The sequence below is a fragment of the Aquarana catesbeiana genome, linkage group LG06, assembly GCF_042186555.1.
Source record: "Aquarana catesbeiana isolate 2022-GZ linkage group LG06, ASM4218655v1, whole genome shotgun sequence".
In the NCBI taxonomy this organism is placed as follows: domain Eukaryota; kingdom Metazoa; phylum Chordata; class Amphibia; order Anura; family Ranidae; genus Aquarana; species Aquarana catesbeiana.
This window is the reverse complement of record NC_133329.1, coordinates 187,793,056-187,819,143: the sequence shown is the minus strand read 5'-3', so window position 1 is coordinate 187,819,143 and position 26,088 is coordinate 187,793,056. Positions and strand designations below refer to the sequence as shown.

The window sequence follows — 26,088 nt, the reverse complement described above, 5'->3', positions numbered from 1 at the left end:
AGAATTTTGAGGCATGGTGGCGGAACAACCTCCAACACTACTGCACCCTGTCCTGCATCCTTCCCAATTGCCAGAAGAATCACCCAGTGTGCAGTGAAAGATAGGTAACATCCCTGTCCATGTCTGCTGGACCATGAGTCAGCGGTAATATGCACCTTACCGCTGACCGCCCTGTCCAGCAAGGCCAAGACATTGCCCTCCACATGCCGGTAGAGAGCTAGAATTGCCTTCCATGAGAAAAAGTGGCATTTGGGAACCTGCCACTGAGGAACCGCACATTCCACAAACTCACGGAAGGGGGCAGAGTCTACCAACTGAAAAGGCAGCAGTTGAAGTGCTAGCAATTTAGCCAAGCTAGCATTCAACCTCTGGGCATGTGGATGGCTGGGAGTGAACTTCTTACGGTGGTGCAGCAGCTGGGGCAGGGAAATTTGCCTGGTACAATCTGACATTGGTGTACCGATAGCAGATTTCCCACAAGTACTTGGCTGTGACACATCTAATTCTACACCTTCATTCCTCTCAGTGCAGGTTTCAGAGAGGACTGAAGGTATAGTGGGGTTGGAGATCCCAGCTGATGAGTAGCAAGGAGAGGTCCGCTTTGTTCTTTGGTTGTGGGTCTTTTAGGTACGCTTGCCAATGAACTGCATGGCAGGTCGACATATGTCTGGTCAAGCATGTGATGCCCAAGCGGGTGATGTTTTGGCCACGCGAGATACGCTTGAGACATATGTTGTAAATAGCAGCGGTGGGATCTGATGTACTCGTCTCAAAAAAGGCCCACACCAAAGAACTTTTGGAATAACGCGCAGAGACAGCAGCGCCCTGCACATGCAGAGCTCTGCGGTGTGATGCAGTCAGTGTTCTGCCCTTAAGCTGGCCCCTGGAGGACATCCTGCCTCGTTAGAGATGTGCCTCCTCCTCCTCCTCTCTCCTATCAGGCACCCACGTGGAGTCAGGGACCTCATCATCCCCTCTCTCCTCATCACTGGAGCAAACCTGGCAGTATGCTGCAGCTGGGGGAACAGGACTGCCAGATATCTGTCCTTCTTGGGCACCCCTCTCTCTGGGCTCATGTTACTGCCTTCCTCTAGCTGGGTACCATCATCGGAGCCTTCCAAACGCTGGGCATCCTCCTGGAGCATGTACCCAACACTGTGGTCAAACAGTTCGGGGGACTCCTCAGGAGGACGTGGTGGGGCTAGGGAAGGAGTGACTGATGCTACTGAGCCGAGGGAAGAGGCTGCGTTGGCAGCTGCTTTGCCAAAGTACCCTGATCCTGGGTGAGAGAGGATGAGGAGGATGAGGACGGCTTGGTCATCCACTCTACCAACGAAAGAGGAATAAAATAGAAGTGGGACTTTATATGAGCCGTGACCATCCAGTACACAGGACTCCATCCCTAATTATTACATGTCAAAAGGAGGGGGTTTGGGACTTTATATGAAACAAGACACTTGGGTAGATTAAATCAATCAATATAGTAAAAAATATTATTTTAATGGCAGCATGGAAGGAGACAGTACAGTGGATAACATTAATGGTATAACAATACATGATAAGTACAATAAAAAGGCATGATAAAATCATAACACAATAAAATTCATAGTACGGTAGCACAGTTGCATATATTTTTGATAATGAACCATCAGTACACTCCAACGTAACTATACACTATTAGCCAAAAAAAATTTGATTGATGATTTAAACAATTCAGACCCATGGTAAAATCATGATTAATTTGGCATAGCATCCAATGGTAAAAAGCTTGACGCGTTTCGTGGATCGTTTCCACTCATCAGGAGCAGCTATACATATGAGGTACCTATGATAGACAATGAATTAATAATCAATGGTAATTGATTATAATAGGAAGAGAGGGAGCATATGTCAATGGTCCTACCAACTCTTACCTAAGGTTTACATAAAGGTAAATAATGATGTTGAAGGTATATAGCAGAAGGCATATGGAGGTGAGAGATCATCCCCCCGGGAGCTGAGGTAACGCACAAGACCGGTAGCAGGCCAGATGGAAAGATAGATGACACGTGTTGGATGGGGGTCACCTTGCCAGAACTGATGTAATGGGGGTGAGCCCAGGAAACTGGTGAGAAATATAACAAAAACAAAATAATGGTTGAAGTGCTATTGATGGGATCTAACATAGATAAGAGCTGAATAGTGGAGGAAATGAAGAAAGGAAAATGGGATATGTGAGGTCCTGGGATAAGCCCAAGATGGAAACCTGAAAGTGAAAGTGGGAAAAAGAAATAATTTAGTGACACCAATGTGAGCCACCAAAGGTACCATCGAATAAGGTGAGAGTCTGTAAAAAAGAAATTACCTGGGACTACACAATAGAATGTGTAGTGAAGAGGTGACATAAGTGATGGAACAAAAATGGAGTGAAGACAGAAAATAATTCCCGAAGGGGGTGGTGGTGAGAGCAGCCTGCAGCACCGTCAAGTGAGTCCACCAACGTCACGCTGAAGAGTGCGCAGCTAGGGGGAAGAGAGCAGCCACGTCCGAGCGACTAGCGCTCATATGTAGGCGCCCGGCATCCCACGTGCTGTACGCGGGTGGACAAAACAAACACGTGGGTGTGCGGCGTCACCAATGACGCCGGACGTCGAACGTGTGGGCATGGCGCCGACGCACAGCGGGAGCGAGCCGCCAACCCCATGATCGTTCGGCCAGGGGATTGGAGGATAACCTGAAAGTGAAAGTTGCGACGCACACCGTGGCTATCCTCCAATCCACTGGCCGAACAGTGCTGTATAAGCTAGAGTGCAATAAGCACTTTTTTTCCTTGATTATCCCGGTGTTTCTAAACCTTTTTTGCAGTCAAGGCACCCTCTAACAACTTCCCACCCGGCCTATAGACAAATGAGGGCCGGGCGGTGACTTTTCCATCCTGACTGGATGTCAAATGACATCTTGTCAGGAAGCGCTGATCTGTCACCAGCTTAGTCCATGGGACATGGCCGGTGACTTATTAGACTACCTGTTCACTGCCGGTAACATGTGACCATCGTGAAGAATCACAGCAGGTCACATGACAGTTGTACACAATGGATGGCTTCTTTTCATGTGTTGCTAGCTGCAATTGGTCAACTTGATCACATGGTACAGATGGGGCCAATAAAAGCCCATCTGTACCATGTGATTAGCTTTGACCAATCACAGCTAATCAGAACAAAACAGACTGAATGATTCAGTTTTATTCAGTAAAATACTTGCTTATAGCAATGTAATTCCTTGCTATAAGCAAACCATAATGTGTAAAAAAAAAAAAATCCCGATTACTTTCCCAGAGTAGTACAATGCTACTATGGTAACATTATATTGCTCTGGTCACAGTGTGTTAAAAAAAAATGTAAAATAAAGAAAAAAATAATATAAAAAACTTACCGTGTCCCTGATCACGACCACACCAGTTATATGATGACACTTTACTGCACTGGTTCATTTTCCAAAAAATTATGACAGGAAATTACAACTTCAGCTCTTACTAAATACCTTGGACTGTCTACTTTCCAAAAAGGGGTCATTTGGTGGGTATTTCTACTGTCCTGGCATTTTAGGGCTTCAAGAAATGAGATAACTTTCACACAAACTAAAGTATATACACTGATTTGGGTTAATCAAAGAAATTTTGCAAAATACATTTGGGCTAAATAAAGAACAATTATTTATTTGCAAAATGTTATAACACAAACTAAGAAAAACAAATTTTTTCCCCAAAATGTTTGTTTTTTTTTGTGTTTATTTTGCAAAAAATAAAAAAACCCAGTGGTGGTTAAATATCACCAAATGAAAGCTCAACTTGTGTGAACAAAATGATAAAAATCCAGTTACATGCACAGTGTTGCATGACTGTGCAATCATCATTCAAACTGCGACAGCACTGAAAGTTGAATATTGGCCTGGGCAGATAGGGGTAAAAGTGCCCTGTAATGAAGTGGTTAAAATTATGCACAATCTCAAGACACCCCATTCTAAAATGAAAACAAATACACCTTTGAACACCGGTATTGACTAGCATTGCAGTGTTTCTCTCCCTTACTCTATCCCAGTGTTGATGGACAGGGGCAGGGAACGGGCAAACAAGGACGCTGTGCAGGCACCTGAAGTCCTCATCGTCCACTGGAGATGTCATTGGTTGCTAAGACGCCAGCAGCTCTAAGGTTATAATGGTGCACAATACAAACCTGTAACCTGTAACTTTGTATAACTATAAGGCAGGCTTGATCCACCTGCTGGCTTGTATATATTTTTTGGCCAATTTTTTGCCATTTTGGTAAAAAAAAAGTCTGGACTATCCTATAAAATAGGACTCCTTTTTAAATTATTCTTTAGGGGTAAGGTGCTTATATTACTTGTTTAGAGTAACCTTTGGTGGGCATAGATAAGACCTAATTGTACCTAGCTTAGCTCAATGCCCAGATAAGTTGACTATATGCTTAGAGGGCAGATGAATGCAGTAGCAGATGGTGCTAAACATTTTGGGGAGCGGCAAGCAACCCCCCCCAGGACCACACTCACATCTCCACAGTTCGTGTGGAGAAGCTGGTAGACCAGTGTTTCCTCAACCTTTTTGCCTTCAGGGAACCCTTGGCAAAAAGTTTGAGATCTCGGGGAACCCCTGGAAAAAAAAACTTCAGATCTACAGCTCACAGAATACTGGATCTGATCAGCAAGCTGTAGATATAACAGCAATAAAGAAACTGTATCAAATAATAGAATAAATGTTGTAAATAAAAACAAAACAAAAAAAAAACACTTACCTCCTTAATGTGAAACTTGGGCTTGCTTTTTTCTGCACAGATGCTCAATTCTGGGTCGAACTTGAGATAAGCGCACACAAATTTTATCTTCAACTGAAATTAAATGGTTTTGTGTCCCAGTCAGAGTCCTCCTTTACAGCAGGTGTCCCCATTAGAGCCCCCTTTACAGCAGGTGTCCCAGTCAGAGCCCCCTTTACAGCAGGCGTCCCAGTCAGAGCCCCTTTACAGCGGGTGTCCCAGTCAGAGCCCCTTTACAGCAGGTGTCCCAGTCAAATTGCAACAAGAAAGCTAAATGCTTGGCCAACCTTGCAGTTAACTGTGCAGAGCGATCCCCAACATATACAGCACGTCCATTCTGGTGTGAGTAGAGGAGGCTAATGCTTAGGTAGGAGCTAGTGCTTTTATTGTGAGGAGGGAGACACTGATGCGTGCGCAGCCTCCTATGCTGCGCACGCTGTGTCAGCCGAGATACATGGTGTGGGTGAGGTTTGGCGCTAGTGTTGGCCCATGTGATGTAAGACTGTCATCTGTGGGTGGGTATGGAGGGTGGGCTAGGCAGCGTGCACAGTGCTGGTCATCCACCTCCTACACACCTCCATTCAATGGGAGAGAGGGAGGGGCGGGACTGCGCCGCAAAGCAGTGGAATGCGCTCACATCCTTTAGACACAGTAAGATACCTAGGAGAGGCAGACATACGATCAGATGAGGCAGCGATATGGACACATATGAAAAACATCAGCAGTGAAGCCAAACACAGAGGCACCAAGGGCGCTGACAGGCAACATTGGTGGCATAAAATAATTAACCTAAGCAAAGTTGCAAGGCTACAATGTTGTCCTTTATAGTAAAGCTCATGGGTATAGAGTAGTATTTCTCAAAGCATGCATATACACATAAAGCCCTAATCTCAAAGTAACATAGCCATGGTCATTGAACTCACTCTCTGGGCCGTAGTTGGCATGACTGGAATACAAAAATCTCCCTCGATGTTAAAAAAAAAAAAAAAAAAAAAACACCCAAACCTCTTGCATACATATAAAAGATGCAGTATGTCGCACACATCAGCAGTGACTCCCAAACATGGTCTCAAGGGATTATTAGGTCTAGCACAATGGGCCGCGCAGTTAGGGGTTTGTCAACACATCAGAGAGCAATCCAGCAGAGACAATGATGGAATAAGTGTGTCTACTAAGCTGGTTCATACAATATTGTATGACACATATATGATATATAATAAAGAGAATTCTCACATTTGTCTAGGCAATGGATGTTTTCCCTAGACAGAGTTAACCAGCCATTTAGGGTATATCAGGATTCCTAAAGGTCTTTTTCACACACCCCTGATTGAAAACCTTCCAAAAAAAGCCTAAAGCTAAGTTGGGTATTCAGGCCTGGGAAGGAAGTAGCATTCAATTCCACTATCCATCGGGTTTCTCATTGTAGGAGGAGTTTATTCCAATCTCCTCACCTGATGTTAGGATGAATTCGATCCAGGATGAGAAAATTAAATTTAGGGCATATCCCCCTGATGGGGTGTAAGTATGTTCTAAAAGCAAGTGAACCCTCGTATGATATCCTGCCTAGAGTGTTCCTTCAAACCCATTCAGATCTGGAGATCATTCCGATGGGAAATTATGATACACAAGGCATGCAATTCAGAATGATCTGGTCTTTTACTTCCGTGTTTCCACTTATATAACCAAAATGACATCACAACAAAAGTCCAACCCTTTCATTAATATATGGTAAAGATACAGGATGTTTCATCTAGCAAAATAGTATATTAATAACTCATATAGAAACTAACAACAGGAAAAGGCTTCGTACATCATTTCGGAGAAATCAAACCATTTATAAGAAAGTGAAACTTAACTTCTCATAAACATCACATATACATATTATTCTAAAATGGATACAATCTATTAAAATGGTGGACAGCAAGTTAAAATATCCTTAAACCCCCCATGGTGGTCAATTACGTGCCTACCCAAAGTCTGGATTGGGTGTTAGCATACTAGTAATGTATCGCCTTGCTCGTTGTCGAAACTCAATTTTCGTTTTTCCTATGTAGAAACACTTGCATTGGCAAGTCAGAAGGTATACCACTCCAGGAGTTTTGCAATTGGCATAGTGTCGTGGTATAAACACTATGCCATTTAGTAATGTTACATTTTTTTGGGTATTCATAAATCGGCGTGTAGTGCATCCGCCACAGGGGAAAGTGCCCATGTTTTTGCAGGGGTCTGATCTGAATTTTCCCACGAATTCACTCTGAACTTGTTAATCTTTTATTGATCTAGTTCTGCGATATGTGACCATTGGGTATGGTGGAACGTGTGGTCCTAAAGTGGGGTTGATGGGAAGTAGATGCCAGTATTTTTCAAAGATTTTCTTGATTGTTTTGTGCTGGCTGTTGTATCTCGTAATAATACGAGTGGTCTGTGGTTTGATGTTATCAGACTTTGGAATTTCCGGGAAAAGGAGGCTGGTCCTTGATTGGTCCCTTACACGTTTAAAAGCTCTCTTAAGGCATTTATGTGAGTAGCCTCGGTCTAGGAGTCTTGTCCTCAGATGGTCGGCTTCTGTTAGAAAGGATTCCTCTGTCGAGCAATTCCTCCTAAGCCTAAGGTATTGGCTATAGGGAATGGATTGAATGAGAGCTCTAGGGTGTGTGCTGGAGGCATAGAGGATGGTGTTTCCCGCAGTAGGTTTCCTGAACAAACTACCATCTACCATCTACTACCATCTACTACCATCATCATTCTTGGAAATAGTAACATCCAGGTATGTGATGGTTTCTTTACTGAAGGACATAGTAAAAAACAGATTGAAATTGTTTTTGTTGATAGCCAGCAGAAAAGTGTTGAGAAGATCCACTGATCCCTCCCAGATGATGAGGATATGTACCTATACCAATGAGTGATATGGCACATCAATGTAGCCAAATCCTCATCATCTAGGAGGGACCGCTTACACTCCCCAAGGTACAGGTTGGCTTAGGATGGGGCACAACAAGTCCCCATCGCTACTCGCTGCACCTGGAGGAAGTGGGAGCCATTGAAAGAAAAACAATTGTGTGACAGAATGAATTCCAGAGAGGTGGTGATAAACTGCCCAGTTTTCCAGTCGTCCCTGAGGGACTGTGAGAGTACATGCTTCACAGCTGCGACTCCCAGATGGTGGGGAATTGAGCTGTACAGCGCTTCGACATCCACAGCCACCAATAGGGTCTTTGGGGTGAGTTAGATTTGTTAGAAGATGTATGTTATACATATTTTATATATATATATTTCTTTTATATAGGATGGAATATTTTGTACGTAGGGTCTCAATTGGGCGTATACAAATTTACTGAGGTTCTCCGTGATACTTCCGATTCCTGAAATGATAGGTCTGCCAGGTGGAGTTTGTGTGTTTTTGTGTACTTTTGGCAGACTATAAAAGGTAGGAATCCTGGGGTGTTTAGTGCGTACATACTCCCATACTTCCCTATTGATTGCCCCATTGGAAAAACCCTCATCCACTAGAGAGTAGAAGTCTTCTTTGTATTTTTCAATTATGTTTCTTGAGATTTTCTTATACCACGTGCTGTTTTGGAGGATCTTGTTGCACATTTCCTGGTATTGGTCATTTGTCATTATGACAATGTTGCGCCCCTTGTCTGCTGGTTTGATAGTTAAATCATGCCTGTCTCTTAGCGACTGCAGCGCGGTTTTCTCTTCTTTGGTTAAATTTCCAGTAGATCTAGATTTATTTTTCTTAATTTTTTTAAGATCCGCAGTTACAAGATTTACAAATGCTGCCAGCTTTATGTTTTCGGATAGGTGAGGGAATTTGTCTGATTTCTTTTTGAAAATAGAGGGGCCTGAAATGGTTTCAATCTGTTCCTCAGCGCGCTGTTGGCATGCACTCGTGGCGTCATCAATTAAATCACTTGGATTGGATTCCTCCAGTAGGCTCACTAGAATTTCTAATAATTTATCGGTTTCAGCGTTTTTAGTTTTTTTCCTTTCATTTGTTTCCGTAGTTTTAGTTATCTCGGTTGTCTGATTTTTAGAGTATACACTTTTAAAGAATAAATGTCTTGCAAATAATTGGACATCCTTGAGAGTGTCAAAGGCGTCCATGTCTGAATCTGGACAGAAATTCAGACCCTTGCATAAAATGGATACTTCAGCTTTAGAAAGTACATGGTTGGTTAGATTGATAATATTCAGGGTATCGGGACTGTCCGTAGGTACATCACTTAGTTCTGTCATCTGTTGTATCATGTGGGAGGGGTGTTCCCACATGAGTAACAGCAGACGACCCGTCACCTATAGGTCCTATCGTCCGGGATCCTGCTGCACCGCGTGCATGACCTCTGCTCAAATTTGAAGTATTTCCAAATAAGGAAGGCGTGGAGTGTTGTTGAGACAGTGATGGATCAATAATATGCTTCTTAGGTATGGAGTCATCTCCAGAACATGAGCGTTTTGTCTTCTGGCTTTTTCTGTCTGTTCTCTGTGATTTCTGGGAGAATGAAGAAGATACTGATGAATTGAGTGTAGACTCAAATTCTTTTTCATGATAGTGTTTTTTCTGTCTGGTATTTGAAGGGTTTGATTTGGTGTTCTGCTGCCATCTATACGCCTTCCCTTCGTGGAAGGCTCTTTGATCCCGACAAAATTTCTTCTCCTTTGTAGCTAATGTCTCTTGTGAATGCCTCCAAATAGTTTTTGACTCTTTCCTCTTGCTCTCCAAATAGGCCAATTTTTTAAAAGGTTGTAATTTATTTTAAATTACATCAATATCTTTGTCCGTGTCAGCGATGTGCTTTTGGTACTCCTCAATCAGGAGTTGCATCATTAACATTGTACAATTTTGCAGATTTTTTTTTTCCCACTTTAGTTTAAAAGATGTATCAAGGTCTTCCAGAGTGGGAAAAATCTGGATCCTTAAACCGAAAGGGTTGATATTCTCATGCAAATACCTAGAGAAGCCCTCAATGTGCCAAAAACATGTAGCCTTCTTTTCTACTACTTTTTTTAAGTTGAGTAAAAAGAGACAGTACCTCTGTGTGGGAAGATTCCCTCTCATCATGGCCCTTGTAATAGCCTGCCATAAGGGCCTCCCATTCTTGTCCCCGTAACATGATGAGGCAGGGGAGAAAAGGGTGGAGAAAACAAGAACAAAAAAAAACTAAATAAAAAATAGAAAACACAAAATACAGAAAACAAAAATAATTGCTAGGTAAGGAACAGCCAAGCATAATATAATTATGAATGTGCAACAAAGCCTATGCATCAATATTAGACATTATATTCCAATCAATAATCATCATAATCAAAACACATATCAAGACAAAAAAGTGAATAATTCTATATGTTCAAAAAATGTTCCCAATTGGATTCGGAAACAAACTGATATATAGAGAGCAAAAAGGGGGAGTGGGTATTTACTACCCTGGGTAGATCGTATAGATAACTATAAAAGTCCACCAAAAAGGGGGCTTGGAGGTTGCCAATCCCAAATTCAATATGTAAAGGAACAGATATCCCCCAGATAAGTAATAAGGACTCTGAAAGCAACAAGGAAAAGGGGGTCTAAACAAAAATTGTATTGATAATTAATTTATTCATAAGTAGAAGAAAATATAAAATTATTCAGGTGCAAACATCACCAAAAATAGAATAAGTTAAAAACAACAAGTATGCAAAAACTGTATCGTTAGTGCATGGTAATTGTAGACATTCAGCCTGATGCGTTTCAGGACATTTGTGGGGTCCCTTCATCAGGGGCGTTCAAGGTGAGGCAGAATTACCATAGCATATTCTAAAAATGCAAAGCAGAGAAATAGTGATAAAAAAAAGATGGACATGGACAAAGGGCAAGAGGCAGGAGCATCGTTGAGACCAGGATTGGGAGATAACCTACCGATTAGATGAACTTGATAATGTATACACCTCCGAGTGGTGTGACGGCTGGTGCAGTACGGCCGTGAGATCACAACAAATGCCGTGGAGCAATGTAAAGGTCACTTCTTGGCTATATAGAGCCAGAAGGTCTGCGTGGTTAAGTGCAGGTTGGTTTGGGACAGATGTTACTATTAAAAATGTCTGCAAGGAAAAAAGTATAACATATCTTAGGATTATATGGGGTTCATAAAGAAGCAGCTTTTGTTAATCAGTTTAGCATTTTCATTAGTATTAATGCATGCTACCTGAGAAAACCCCTCCCTCCTCCCTTTTTAAAAAAAGGGGCATTTATTATTGGACACATGTGTTTATAACAATAGCCAAAAATTGAGGATGGGGGCATCGTATTATAGGTTAATAATGAGGGTAAAGATATATATAGGTACATTATTATTATTATTCAGGATTTATATAGCGCCAACAGTTTACGCAGCGCTTTACAATATAAAAAGGGAGACAATACAGTTATAATACAATACAATAGGATTAAGAGGGCCCTGCTCAGAAGAGCTTACAATCTAATAGACATCCTTATGTTGTTAATCAGTAGAGGATCTTCAAAGAAAATAAAAAATAAATATAGAAAGTATTAGCACACATCAGGTTGATCCAAGGCAAACAGATACTTCCTGTAAATACCTAGCAGATACCTTTTTTTTATCACTAATTCTCTGCTTTGCATTTTTAGAATATGCTATGGTAATTCTGCCTCACCTTGAACGCCCCTGATGAAGGGACCCCACAAGTGTCCTGAAACGCGTTGGGATGAATGTCTACAATTACCACGCACTAACAATACAGTTTTCGCATAGTTGTTGTTTTTAACTTATTCTATTTTTGGTGATGTTTGCACCTGAATAATTTTATATTTTCTTCTACTTATGAATAAATAAATTATCAATACAATTTTTGTTTAGACCCCCTTTTCCTTGTTGCCTTCAAAGTCCTTATTACTTATCTGGGGGATATCTGTTCCTTTATATATTGTAATGTATGTTCTTTTCATGCAGCCTGTGGGCAACTTTTTTTTCATTGCAATCTGTACCAAAAAAAGAGTAAAAAAATATATGCCAAAGCATTGGGGCAATCTGCCTCTAATGTTAGGGGCAAATCGCTCCTCCACCCCTGCCCCCATGATTTGGCATATATGCTCTTTTTTTTAACTGTGGTGGTGAAATCACCTCCTACAGCGCTGGAGTCACGGCTTTACGTATCGTGAGAGCAAACCCTATTGCTGTCAGAATAAATAAACCTGTGCTGCAGCTGAATGTCGTATCTGTAAAGCAAATAATGGTTAACAATAAAACAAAGTAACATTACAGTATAACAGTAGGACATAACATACCTGCAAAGCAAATACATTAAAACACATTAACAATAAAACATTACAGTTAAGCATAAAATACAGTAACAATATAAAGAGAACAATAGAGAGAGAAGAAAAATAAAACGACAACTATTTTTTATTTTTGGGGGTTTTTTGTTTTTTTTCTTCTTTTTTTATTTTGTATGCACTTTTATTTTAACTATAAACGTTCCAGATTAGGGTATCTCAAAATGTGATAACCATCTCATCTTTTCAAGACCCTGTGTTAGTGTGCCCTAGGACTGTGCAGTGCTGTACCCTACGCTAATACTCCACTCCATGGTAGCGATGGGAACATTGATGATGCAGAGACCAGGTTGGCCAGGACAGGAGGGGCAATAAAAGCGGGTGTCATGCCTATATCCACGTTTTCTGCAGACACGACATCTATTTTGGCATGAGGTATCACAGAGGACTTCGGGAAAGTGCCTCTCATACAGCCGGCTCACTGAATTTGCATTGAGAAATTGAGGCACAGCATCCTCTGGGAACAAAAGGGCTGTGATCATCTCTTCCAGGAATTTTATGAAGGATCCAGTTTGTCCTGACACTTTTTATAGCACATAAGCATTCAGCAAAGCCAATTGAAATAAATATACAAACACTTTTTTAATACCAGTATCTGCCTTTATGAGCAATTAAGTACAGCGCCATCATCTGGTCGTTGAAGTCCCCTATCCCATGTTAAAGTTGTATTCGTGGACACAGAGGGGCTTCACAACAACACCAGTCGCCGTTGGAATTTTGACTGTTGTATCTGCGTGAAGGGAAAACGTGAAGGGAAAACAGAATGTTAACATTCCGTGTGTCCCTCCACTTCACTGCGAGCAAATTATTACATCTCAAGCAGGCTCTCCCCCTAGGTCTGGTTTCTACAAGCCGTTGTGGGAAGACCTAGCGATTAGATCGCCACGTGTGCCAATTCCACAATCAAAAAGTTGACTAAAAAGTGGTATGCTTGTGTAATAATTGTCCACGTACAAGTGGTACCCCTTTCCAAATAAGGGTGACACCAAGTCCCAAACAATCTTACCGCTGCTCCCTATGTAGTCTGGGCAGTTGGGGGGGCTCCATGTGATCTTTTCCCTTGTAAACCATGAAACTATATGTATAGCCTGTTGCCCTGTCACATAGCTTATACATCTTGACCCCTTATCTGGCACGCTTGCTGGGGAGATACTATTTGAAAGACAGACAGAAAATGTAATCAGGGACTCATCAATGCAGACAACTTGATCGAGAATAAACAAGGCTGCAAACTGTTGGTTGAAGTGGTTTACGAGGGGCTGAATTTTGTGGAGCCGATCATATCCAGGGTCACCCCGAGGACAACATATCCAGGGTCACCCCGAGGACGTCAGATTTCTTTGTTGTTGAAGTGTATGAACCGCAAGATCTGCTTGTATCTAGTCCTGGCCATGCAAGCAGAGAACACAGGCATATGATGAAATGGGTCAGTGAACCAATATGACCGCAACTCTTTTTAGTTATGCCCATGTTGAGGGAAAGGCCCAGAAAGGTCTTAAATTCGGAAACGGTAACAGGTTTCCATTCTCTGGCAAGGGTCAAATGGGGATTAGCGGCGATGAATTGACCAGCATACAAATTGACCAGCTTACAAATTGCTTTGGTCCAAAATAGATCTATTGATGTCAAATCAACTGTTTCCACCTGAATTTCGGGTTGGCCAGTGAATGGGGGAAGTATGAGCGCTGCAGAAGTGGTGGGCTCCCAATCAGGATTAGCATATGCAGCGGGAACGGCACTGTGTGCTCTAAGGGCCTGTGTTCGAACTCTTGGTGGCTGCAGGGCACTACTTGTGCTAGCCACTGCACCAGCTTGAACTACACTTATGGGACTCACCACATCACAAGTGTTACTGCAGTGCTGGTGTGTCTATGACCAGGATGTACTAGGCCGCTGGTGCTTGCCAGTTCACCAGAAGGATGAGCGGCACTAGTACTGGCTCTCTGCTCCATACAAGAGCCCTGTGGTTCTTGCACATGAACAACAGAAGAACGGGATCGGGTATGCGTCACCTTAGCAGGGACTAGGGATGAGCCGAACACCCCCCCAGTTCGGTTCGCACCAGAACCTGCGAACGGACCAAAAATTTGCACGAACTTTTGACGTCTATGGGACTCGAACGTTCAAAATCAAAAGTGCTAATTTTAAAGGCTAATTTGCATGATATTTTCCTAAAAAGGGTTTGCGGACCTGGGTCCTGCCCCAGGGGACATATATTAATGCAAAAAAAAGTTTTAAAAACGGCCGTTTTTTCGGAAACAGTGATTTTAATGATGCTTAAAGTAAAAAAAAAAAATAAAAGTGAAATATTCCTTTAAATATCATACCCGGGGGGGTCTCTATAGTATGCCTGTAAAGTGGCGCGTGTTTCCCGTGCTTAGAACAGTCCCTGCACAAAATGACATTTTTAAAGTAATAAAAGTCATTTAAAACTGCTTGCGGCTTTAATGTAATGTCGGGTCCTGGCAATATGGATGAAAATCAATGAGACAAACGTCATGGGTACCCCCCAGTCCATTACCAGGCCCTTTGGGTCTTGTATGGATATTAAGGGGAACCCCACACCGAAATTAAAAAAAGGAAAGGTGTGGGGCCAACAGGCCGTAGATACGCTGAACAGCAGTATACAGGCGGTGCAAACAAGACAGGGACTGTAGGTTTGTTGTTAAGTAGAATCTGTAATTTTGAACTGGTACATTTTTAACATGTTTAGCTCCAGCCAAAAAATCTATTTCTAAGCTTTTTGGAAAACATAGGGAAGGGTTATCACCCCTGTGACATTTGTTTTGCTATCTGTGCTCCTCTTCAGAAGATTTCAGCTAACTTTTTGTCCCAATGACAAATGTTTTTTGAAAATTTGGGGTTTTTAGTGAAACAAGGATTGGTGATAAAGCATCAGTGGAAAGGAGAAACGTTTTTCCCATATTAACTCTTACAGGAGAGAACTTCCCTTCCTAGGGGTAGATTTCATCTCACTTCCTGTTGTCTCCTTTCGTTTGCAAGTAGGAGTCGTTTGTAAGTTGGATGTTTGAAAGTAAGGGCCTGCCCTATATACTCAGCAGAAATTTGGGCCTTAGGTGTTGGTGTTGCCACAACACTGTAAGCCCTCACAGGGCCCTGTTATGAAATATTAGATCAAGAATTGTAATTACATGCCCCTGTTGAACAGGGGCAGTAAAATTGGGCCTTTGGTGATGGTGGTGCTGGTGCCACAACACTGTAAGTCCTCACAGTTACTCTTGGTGGGCGCTGGAACGGGCCCTGCTGTGAAATATTATATCAAGAATTGTAATTACATGTCCCTGTTGAGCAGGGGCAGAAAAAATGGGCCTTAGGCTGGTGGTGCCACAACACTGCAACCCCTCACAGATACTCTAGTTGGAGCTCTGTAACTAGCCCTGCTGCAAAGAATTGCATCAAAAATTGTAATTACACACCCCTGTTAAACAGGGGCTGAAAAATTGGGCCTTAGGCACTGGTGCTGGTGCCACAACACTGCAACCCCTCACAGATACTCTAGTTGGAGCACTGGAACTAGCCCTGCTGCAAAGAATTGCATCAAAAATTGTACTTACACGCCCCTGTTAAACAGGGGCTGAAAAATTGGGCCTTAGGCACTGGTGCTGGTGCCACAACACTGCAACCCCTCACAGATACTCTAGTTGGAGCGCAGTAACTAGCCCTGCTGCAAAGAATTGCATCAAAAATTGTAATTACATGCCCCTGTTAAACAGGGGCTGAAAAATTGGGCCTTAGGCACTGGTGCTGGTGCCACAACACTGCAACCCCTCACAGATACTCTAGTTGGAGCGCAGGAACTAGCCCTGCTGCAAAGAATTGCATCAAAAATTGTAATTGCATGCCCCTGTTAAACAGGGGCTGAAAAATTGGGCCTTAGGCACTGGTGCTGGTGCCACAACACTGCAACCCCTCACAGATACTCTAGTTGGAGCGCTGGAACTAGCCCTGCTGCAAAGAATTGCATCAAAAATTGTAATTACACGCCCCTGTTAAACAGGGGCTGAAAAATTGGGCCTTAGGCAATGGTGGCGGCGGCCAGAACCAAAAATGTTCTTACAAGCTATCAGCATGATCATTGAGGAGGAAGAGGATAATTACTCAGCATAACAGGATAGTCACTCAGCATCAGCATAGGCAGTCTTTGAAGGGATCTGACATTTCGAAAAAAATTATTCGGTTACATCAGCATCAGGTGCTAGGTAGCTGATGGTGATCCAAGACTGATTCATTTTTATGAAGGTCAGTCGATGGACATACGCACCCTGTGTTCGGTTACAAAGCCTCCAGCAGCACTGAATGTGCATTCCGAAAGAACGCTGGAGGCAGGACAGGCCAGTAGCTCAACTGCATACTGTGCAAGCTCTGGCCAGTGATCCATCCTCAAGACCCAGTAACCCAGAGGATTTTCGGTGGCAAAGGTGTCCAAGTCAGATCTTGCCCCCAGGTATTCCTGCACCATGTAAAACAGACGCTGGCGATGGTTGCTGGAACCGATCATACCTTGGGACTGCGGACTAAAAAATTGTTTGAACGCATCGGTCAGACGGCCACCTTCTCCACCGCTCCTTCTTTGACTGACCGAAGCCTCAGCAACACGTTGTCCAGAAAAAGGAGTTTGTAACCTCCCAGTCTCTGGGAACGCGTTGCCCAGTGTTTCTGCAAGGCCTCCCGAAGATGTTTCATCCTCTGCTCCCTCTGCGATGGCAAGATAAGGTCCGCAACCTTACCCTTGTAATGTGGATCAAGGAGGGTTGCCAGCCAGTATTGATCCCTCTCCTTGATACCACGAATACGAGGATCCTTCCGCAGGCTTTGCAGGATCAGGGAGGCCATCCAGCGTAGGTTTGCTGAGGCATTTCGGTCCGGAGTCCTCTGGGTCACTAAGGACGACATGATCTGCAGCCACCTCCTCCCAGCCACATACAAGTCCATGGGTTTCTTGGGACTGTAAATGATCCCTTAAAGACTGCTGCTGATGCTGAGTGCCAGGCTCCACCTCCGTGCTGACACAATCCTCTTCCTGTGTGATCTGCGGGCACACAGGAACACTGTCTGGATAAAGGGGGCCTTGTGAGCTAAGGAAGTCCTCCTCTTCCTGCCTCTGTTCTGCCTCAAGTGCCCTGTCCATTATTCCACGCAGCGTGTGCTAAGCAGGAGGACAAGGGGGTCAGTGTCACTGATGCATGCACTGTCACTGCTCACCATCCTTGTGGCCTCCTCAAATGGTGACAGGACATTGCATGCATTCCTGATCATGGCCCACTGGCGTGGGGAAAAAAAAACAAGCTCCCCTGACCCTGTCCTGGTGCCATAGTCGCACAGGTACTCATTGATGGCCCTCTGCTGCTTGTGCAGCCGCTGCAGCATGGCAAACGTTGAGTTCCACCTAGTGGGCATGTCACAGATTAGGCGGTTCTTGGGCAGGTAAATTCCTTTTGAAGGTCTGCCAGCCGAGCACTGGCATTATATGACCGGTGGAAATGCACACAGACTTTCCTGGCCTGCCTCAGGACATCCTGTAAGCCCGGGTACCTGCCCAAGAACCGCTGCACCACCAAGTTAAGGACATGACCCAAACAGGGCACATGGGTCATTTGTCCCTGGCGGAGAGGAGGTTGGTGCCATTGTCGCAAACTACCATTCCTGCCTTAAGTTGGTGTGGCATCAACCACCTCGGAACCTGCCCCTGCAGAGTTGACAGAACCTCTGCCCCAGTGTGGCTCCTGTCCCCCAAGCACACCAGCTCAAGCACCGCATGGCATCTTTTGGCCTGCGTACATGCGTAGCCCCTCGAATGCCTATGGAGCACCGCTGGTTGCGAGGACAAAGCACAGGAAGAGGCCATGGAGGTAGAAGAGGAGGAGGGGGTGGAGTAGAGAGGTGTGTCAGAATTACCAGTAGTGGCATTTTGGAGGCGTGGTGGCGGAACAACCTCCAACACTACTGCACCTTGTCCTGCATCCTTCCCAGCTGCCAGCAGAGTCACCCAATGCGCCATGAAACTTAGGTAATGTCCCTGTTCATGCCTGCTGGACCATAAGTCAGTGGTAATATGCACCTTACCGCTGACCGCTCTGTCCAGCAAGGCCAAGACATTGCCTTCCACATGCCGATAGAGAGCTGGAATCGCCTTCCGTGAGAAAAAGTGGCGTTTGGGAACCTGCCACTGAGGAACCGCACATTCCACAAACTCACGGAACTGAAAAGGTAGCAGTTGAAGTGCTAGCAATTTTGCCAAGCTAGCATTCAACCGCTGGGTATGTGGATGGCTGGGAGCGAACTTCTTTCTGCGGTGCAGCAGCTGGGGCAGGGAAATTTGCCTGGTACAATCTGACGTCGGTATACCAATAGCAGATTGCCTGCAAGTACTTGGCTGTGACACACCTAAATCTACACCTTCATTCCTCTCAGTGCAAGTCTCAGAGAGGACTGAAGGTATAGTGGGGTTGGAGATCCCAGCTGATGAGCAAGGAGAGGTCCTCTTTGTTCTTTGGTGTGGGTCTTTTAGGTACGCTTGCCAACGAACTGCATGGCAGGTCAACATATGTCTGGTCAAGCATGTGGTGCCCAAGCGGGAGATGTTTTGGCCACGTGAGATACGCTTGAGACACCGCTGCAAATAGCAGCGGTGCGATCTGATGCACTCGTCTCAAAAAAGGCCCACACCAAAGAACTTTTGGAATAACGCGCAGAGACAGCAGCAGCCCTGCACATGCGGAGCTCTGAGGTGTGATGCAGTCAGGTGTGCTGCCCTTAGGCTGGCCCCTGGAGGGCATCCTGCCTAGTTGGAGATGTGCGACCTCCTCTCTCCAATCAGGCACCCACGTTGAGTCAGTGACCTCATCATCCCCTCCCTCCTCATCACTGGAGCAAACCTGGCAGTATGCTGCAGCAGGGGGAACATGACTGCCGGATTGCTGTCCTTCTTGGGCACCCCCTCTGTCCGTGCTCACATTACTGCCTATATATATATATATATATATATATATATATATATATATATATATATATCATATATATCCCAGTTGTGTGCAGCTCACTGCAGGCCAATAGTATGTCTGGAAGGCCAACAAGGAGAGGCAGACAGTCACAAGCCAATAAAAGAGGGCAAGCAGGCTCTGTGTCTAGAGGCAACAGTGCTGGTCGTGGACACGGTGCATCCTCATCAGCACGTGGCCGTGGGACACGCTTGGCTTTTTTTTCGGCAGCTGGCCGTGTTGAGCCACAACAGGCGGAAGACTTGGTCGAGTGAATGACGAAACCGTCCTCATCCTCCTCTTCCTCTCTCACCCAGGCTCAGGGTACTTTGTCTGGAAAAGCAGCTACCAACGCGGCCTCTTCCCTCAGCTCAATGGCATCAGTGATTCCTTCCCTAGCCCCACCATGTCCTCCTGAGGAGTCCCTCGAACTGTTTGACCACAGTGTTGGGTACATGCTCCAGGAGGATGCCAAGCGTTTTGAATGCTCTGATAATGATACTGAGCTAGATGAAGGCAGTAACGTGATTATATATATATATATATATATATATAGTCAGGTCCATAAATATTGGGACATCGACAGAATTCTAATCTTTTTGGCTCTATACACCACCACAATGGATTTGAAATGAAACAGACAAGATGTGCTTTAACTGCAGACTTTCAGCTTTACTTTGAGGGTATTTACATACAAATCAGGTGAACGGTGTAGGAATTACAACAGTTTGTATATGTGCCTCCCACTTTTTAAGGGACCAAAAGTAATGGGACAATTAGCTGCTCAGCTGTTCCATGGCCAGGTGTGTGTTATTCCCTCATTATCCCATTTACAAGGAGCAAATAAAAGGTCCAGAGATCATTTCCAGTGTGCTATTTGCATTTGGAATCTGTTGCTGTCAACTCTCAATATGAGATCCAAACAGCTGTCACTATCAGTGAAGCAAGCCATCATTAGGCTGAAAAAACAAAACAAACCCATCAGAGAGATAGCAAAAACATTAGGTGTGGCCAAATCAACTGTTTGGAATATCCTTAAAAAGAAAGAACGCACCGGTGAGCTCAGCAACACCAAAAGACCCGGAAGACCACGGAAAACAATTGTGGTGGATGACCGAAGAATTCTTTCCCTGGTGAAGAAAACACCCTTCACAACAGTTGGCCAGATAAAGAACACTCTCCAGAAGGTAGGTGTATGTGTGTCAAAGTCAACAATCAAGAGAAGACTTCACCAGAGTGAAAATAGAGGGTTCACCACAAGATGTAAACCCTTGGTGAGCCTCAAAAAAAGCCTTTTTTAAGGGAAAGAAGTGGAATGTTATGCAATGGCCAAGTCAATCACCTGAACTGAATCCGATTGAGCATGCATTTCACTTGCTGAAGACAAAACTGAAGGGAAAATGCCCCAAGAACAAGCAGGAACTGAAGACAGTTGCATTAGAGGCCTGGCAGAGCATCACCAGGGATGAAACCCAGCGTCTGATGATGTCTATGCGTTCCAGACTTCAGGCTGTAATTGACTACAAAGGATTTGCAACCAAGTATTAAAAAGTCAAAGTTTGACTGATGATTGTTAATCTGTCCCATTACTTTTGGTCCCTTAAAAAGTGGGAGGCACATATGCAAACTGTTGTAATTCCTACACCGTTCACTTGATTGGATGTAAATACCCTCAAATTAAAGCTGAACGTCTGCAGTTAAAGCACATCTTGTTTGTTTCATTTCAAATCCATTGTGGTGGTGTATAGAGCCAGAAAGATTAGAATTGTGTCGATGTCCCAATATTTATGGACCTGACTATATATATATATATATATATATATATATATATATATATATATATATATATATATATATATATATATATATATATATATATATATATATATATATACTGATTATACTGCAGCTAGCTGAATCAACTGCCTGCCTGTAGTATTATTAGTATGATAACCCCTGCACTTGTCTTCAGGTAGCTATACTGTAGACTGGGTACACAGTACAGTAGCTGGAAATACTTCAATGAGCCTACACAAGCACCTGGCTGCACGTTGCTATACTGTAGGTCAGACTGTGCAGGGTACACAGTACAGTAGCTGGAAATACTTCAATGAGCCTACACAAGCACCTGGCTGTGGGTTGCTATACTGTAGGTGAGATTGTGCAGGGTACACAGTAAAGTAGCTGGAAATACTTCAATGAGCCTACAAAAGCACCTTGATGCAGGTTGCTATACTGTAGGTCAGACTGTGCAGGGTACACAGTAAAGTAGCTGGAAATACTTCAATGAGCCTATACAAGCACCTGGTTGCAGGTTGCTATACTGTAGGTGAGATTGTGCAGGGTACACAGTAAAGTAGCTAGAAATACTTCAATGAGCCTACACAAGCACCTGGCTGCAGGTTGCTATACTGTAGGTCAGACTGTGCAGGGTACACAGTAAAGTAGCTGGAAATACTTCAATGAGCCTACACAAGCACCTGGCTGTGGGTTGCTATACTGTAGGTCAGACTGTGCAGGGTACACAGTAAAGTAGCTGGAAATACTTCAATGAGCCTACACAAGCACCTGGCTGCAGGTTGCTATACTGTAGGTCAGACTGTGCAGGGTACACAGTAAAGTAGCTGGAAATACTTCAATGAGCCTACACAAGCACCTGGCTGCAGGTTGCTATACTGTAGGTCAGACTGTGCAGGGTACACAGTAAAGTAGCTGGAAATACTTCAATGAGCCTACACAAGCACCTGACTGCTGGTTGCTATACTGTAGCTCAGACTGTGCAGGGTACAAAGTACAGTAGCTGGAAATACTTCAATGAGCCTACACAAGCACCTGGTTGCAGGTTGCTATACCGAAGGTCAGACTGTGCAGGGTACACAGTACAGTAGCTGGAAATACTGTAAATACACCTGCCTGCCTGTCAGTATATTAGGAAGAGAAGAACAGGATCTAGCTAAACTGAATACAGTTGAATACAGTATATATATATATATATATATATATATACACACACACACAACACCTGGGACCTGGGATGCATATATATATACACAATACACTGTAGCTAACTGACTCGACCTGCCTACTCTATCTAACTTAAATCAAATGACACTGTCTGTCTGTCTCTCTCTCTATCTCTGAACACTGGAACACACTACACAGGGCCGCTGTGCAGGCGGCCTTATATAGTGTGGGGCGTGTACTAAACCCCCTGAGCCATAATTGGCCAAAGCCTCCTTGGCTTTGGCCAATTACGGCTCTCTGTTTAGACGGCGCTGTGATTGGCCAAGCATGCGGGTCATAGTGCATGCTTGGCCAATCATCAGCCAGCAATGCACACTGCGATGCCACAGTGAATTATGGGCCATGATGCGCCACTCGAATTTGGCGCGACCGGCCCATATCGTCGTAATTCGGCAAACGACCGAACACACAATGTTCGAGTCGAACATGGGTTTGACTCGAACATGAAGCTCATCCCTAGTCTTTCCCCTGTTTTCATGTGATTCACTCATAAATACTGCTTTTATACAAAGCTGAGGCTTGCTGGGACCTGGCTGACCAATGGCTTTTTTGTTTACCAGTTCCCTCTAAAGGTGACAGTGTAACCATCTTACTGTATATCAGAATGTCTACTGAGCTTCTGTCCCTTAATAAACTCTAAAAAATGGTAAGTACAAAAATGCTGTTTTATTCATAGATGAACCTTGAAATAATTTTCTTTCTGGGTTATTACCACTTTTCTGTTTGCTTAGATTGATGAAATAATCTTTACTGTCATTTATAACCATTTTAAAATCACATCACCCTTTTGTATTTTGCACTGTTCTCCTTCTGTTTTATGACATAGTATGTTTAACACCAGTGGCGGCTGGTGCTCAAAATTTTTTATTTTTTTTTGGGGGGGGGGGCGCAAACTAACTGAAAAAAAACATCAATTGCAGCCACTGTGCCATCAAATGCAGCTACTGTGCCCATCAATTGCCGCCACTGTGCCCATCAAATGCTGCTACTGTGCCATCAAATGCAGCCACTGTGCCCATCAAACGCAGCCACTGTGCCCATCAAGTGCAGCTACTGTACCCATCAATTGCTGCCAGTGTGCCCATCAATTGCCGGTACTGTGCCCCATCAAATGCTGCCAGTGTGCCCATCAATTGCCGCTACTGTGCCCCATCAAATGCTGCCAGTGTGCCTATCAATTGCTGCTACTATGCCCCAGCAAATGCTGCCAGTGTGCCCATCAATTGCCGCTACTGTGCCCCATTAAATGCTGCCAGTGTGCATCACCCGGCACTTACCTGTCTTGCAGTGGGTCAGCGGCGGTGTCCTGCACACTCCTCAGTGTCTTCTTCCATCCTCTCTATCAGGCGTCCAATCACAACGCCTGACATTTCAGCCAATCAGGTGACAGGTAACAGACTCGAGCACCTACTTGGCTGAGAGGTGGTTCAGTGTTAGCAAAGTGAATTCCTTCGCTTTGCTAACACACAGCTGAGTGAACAGCGAACGCACAGCATTGCGCCCCCTGTTCACCTTTTTGAGCGCCTATTAGAGCCTACGTCTCTAATCTGGTGCTTCAAAAAAAACACCCCCACCACTGTAATTCAGGTGCCCGGTGCCCGAAAAGGGGCCGGACACCTGAATAGGGGGAGTCAGAGGCGTCCATAGATAGATTCATGCAATGCATGAATCTATGGTGATAGAGCGGTGCCTGTGCCCTTTATGGACGCACCTCCACCGTTTAACACTCTGTATAAATTTTATAGCCCCTGTGTGGGCAAACCTGGAACTTATGTACTGCTTTGAAAATATTCATTTAAAATTTAGAAAAAGAAAGAGTAGCAACATTTACAAGCTTCATGTCAGTGGCTTATTCACAATAAGTAACCTGTTTCTGGTGTATCAAGAGAGAAAACTAGGGGGGTTATTTATGAAAGGCAAATCCACTTTGCACTACAAGTGCAAACTACAAGGGCAAAGTGCACTTGAAATTGCACTGAAAGTGCACTTGGAAGTGCTGTCGCTGTAGATCCGAGGGGGACATGCAAGGAAAATCAAAAACAGCATTTTAGCTTGCACATGATTGGATGATAAAATTGGCAGAGCTTCCCCTCATTTCAGATTTAACCCTCAGATTTACAGCGACTGCACTTCCAAGTGCACTTTCGGTGCAATTTCAAGTGCACTTTGCACTTATAGTTTGCACTTGTGGTGCAAAGTGGATTTGCCTTTTATAAATAACCCCCTAGGTGTTGACATCTGATATGATATGTCTGACACATTGTTTCCATGACTATTCTATTAACTTTAACATACATCATGTAATTTTTATTGAAAAGGGATTACTAATCCTTTTATGTTCACCAGGGAAGATATATGTTGAGTGTTCTGGTAACTTAAAGAAAATAAATATAGAAATATATTTGTCAGACTTTGAACTTTTCTTGCTAGACTGCTCTGTTTTGTCAAACACAGATTAAAAAAAAAAAAAAAAAGTTCCAGAGGCCATGTCAATAGTGGTATTCATTCAATTTTATGAAATAACAAGCCCATTATATCTGATACAGATTCCACCCTGGACAATTTACCGCATGGACATGAAAATGAGAGTGCTACCTTTGCTAAAGAGTTGGCACAAAGAGAAACAGATATTCATTTTAGGTAAGCCCTAGAAATGTTCACTTTTTAACAGATCACTAAAGCTGTCTATTTTGGTCAATTTTGAGAATATTAAATTGAGTAAAAGAGTATTTGGTAAACATGTGCAATGTTGTAGCACTGATACTGTTACAGATTAAATGCAACATTTCTGTTTTTGTTTGAACTCAATAAACCAATGTCTTTTTTTTTAACCTGGCCTAACTATGTTTGTCAAAATGATATTTTGACCTTTTGGAAGTTCATATTCTGCAGGCAGTGTTTTGGTTGAAATTAGCTTACATGACAAATTGTTGCAAAGGTTAATTACAATCATAAAACGGATTGATATTTCTGATTTGTTTGAATCTTCCAAGAATTATCGTGTCAGTGGTCAACCAGATATTATGTATTTACAGGGGCTTCATAATAACGGCATTCAGTGCCTGCAACCCCACCCCTCTGTGATTAACTAGATTTTGTTTCCAAGCTCACAAGATGGAAGTCCTACTTTGAGAATCAATACGAACTACAGAATCAAATGTAAACATTTGCTTTATTTTGTAATCATTATATTGTGGCACCATATGAAGTGGACAGCCTGAGTGCCCCTTGAACTGGGCCATTTAGCTCAATTAAACCTTTTCTTCATTAAGCCATGGTCATTTTTAATGTGTGTGTGTTTAAGTTGTTAAATAGAACACTTTTAAAGCAGCATTCAGCTGTGGTCATTGCAAGTTAAGCTAAATAGGCTAACACACAGGATCAGTGAGCCAAGTGCTCACATCAGTTAGACAAGTGCTGATCAAACCCCAAAAGCATCTGTGCTTTGACACATCTGAAATATTAGTCTGTATGCAGCCTATTCTTGCTCTTGCCTGCAGATTTAAAGATTAATATTATGGTAATTACTGAATGGTGTAAGCAAAGATGTTTTTTTGTTTTTGTTTTTTTGTAGGGTTTCCTAAGCTTTTATACAATGGAACTGCATGCCATTAAATTACGCCTATAACATAGCCACCGGTATTTCTCAGATATATTTGTATCAGCAAATGCTCTACAAAATATGTCATAACCCCACTTTTTTTCAGAAGAATCCCCGCTCCTTTGTTTGAAAAATCCAAAAACAGTCTGGGTAAACCTAGTACTTTTGGCAAATAAACTATTAAAACTGTGTGTACCCATTTTTTAAATTATAACATTTCAAATCCTTACTAGCAATATCTTCCACGCTGCCACACTAATAAAAAATGTGAAGATGAATCAAATGAAAATTGCAAAGCAAACTATAAGTGCTGCAGCTCAATCACTG

The 26,088-nt window shown here is 43.4% G+C and overlaps 1 protein-coding gene across 3 annotated transcripts in view; it reads left to right on the top strand.

Moving 5' to 3' along the window:
* The window catches only part of SNX29 (sorting nexin 29), a 2,112,233-nt gene that overhangs the window by 787,080 nt on the left and 1,299,065 nt on the right, over positions 1 to 26,088 (top strand). For all 3 annotated transcript variants that reach the window (XM_073591167.1, XM_073591166.1, XM_073591168.1), the window contains one exon: positions 24,707 to 24,800. In XM_073591167.1, coding sequence (XP_073447268.1) covers positions 24,707 to 24,800 — 94 coding nt within the window. The remainder of the gene's footprint in view (positions 1 to 24,706; positions 24,801 to 26,088) is intronic.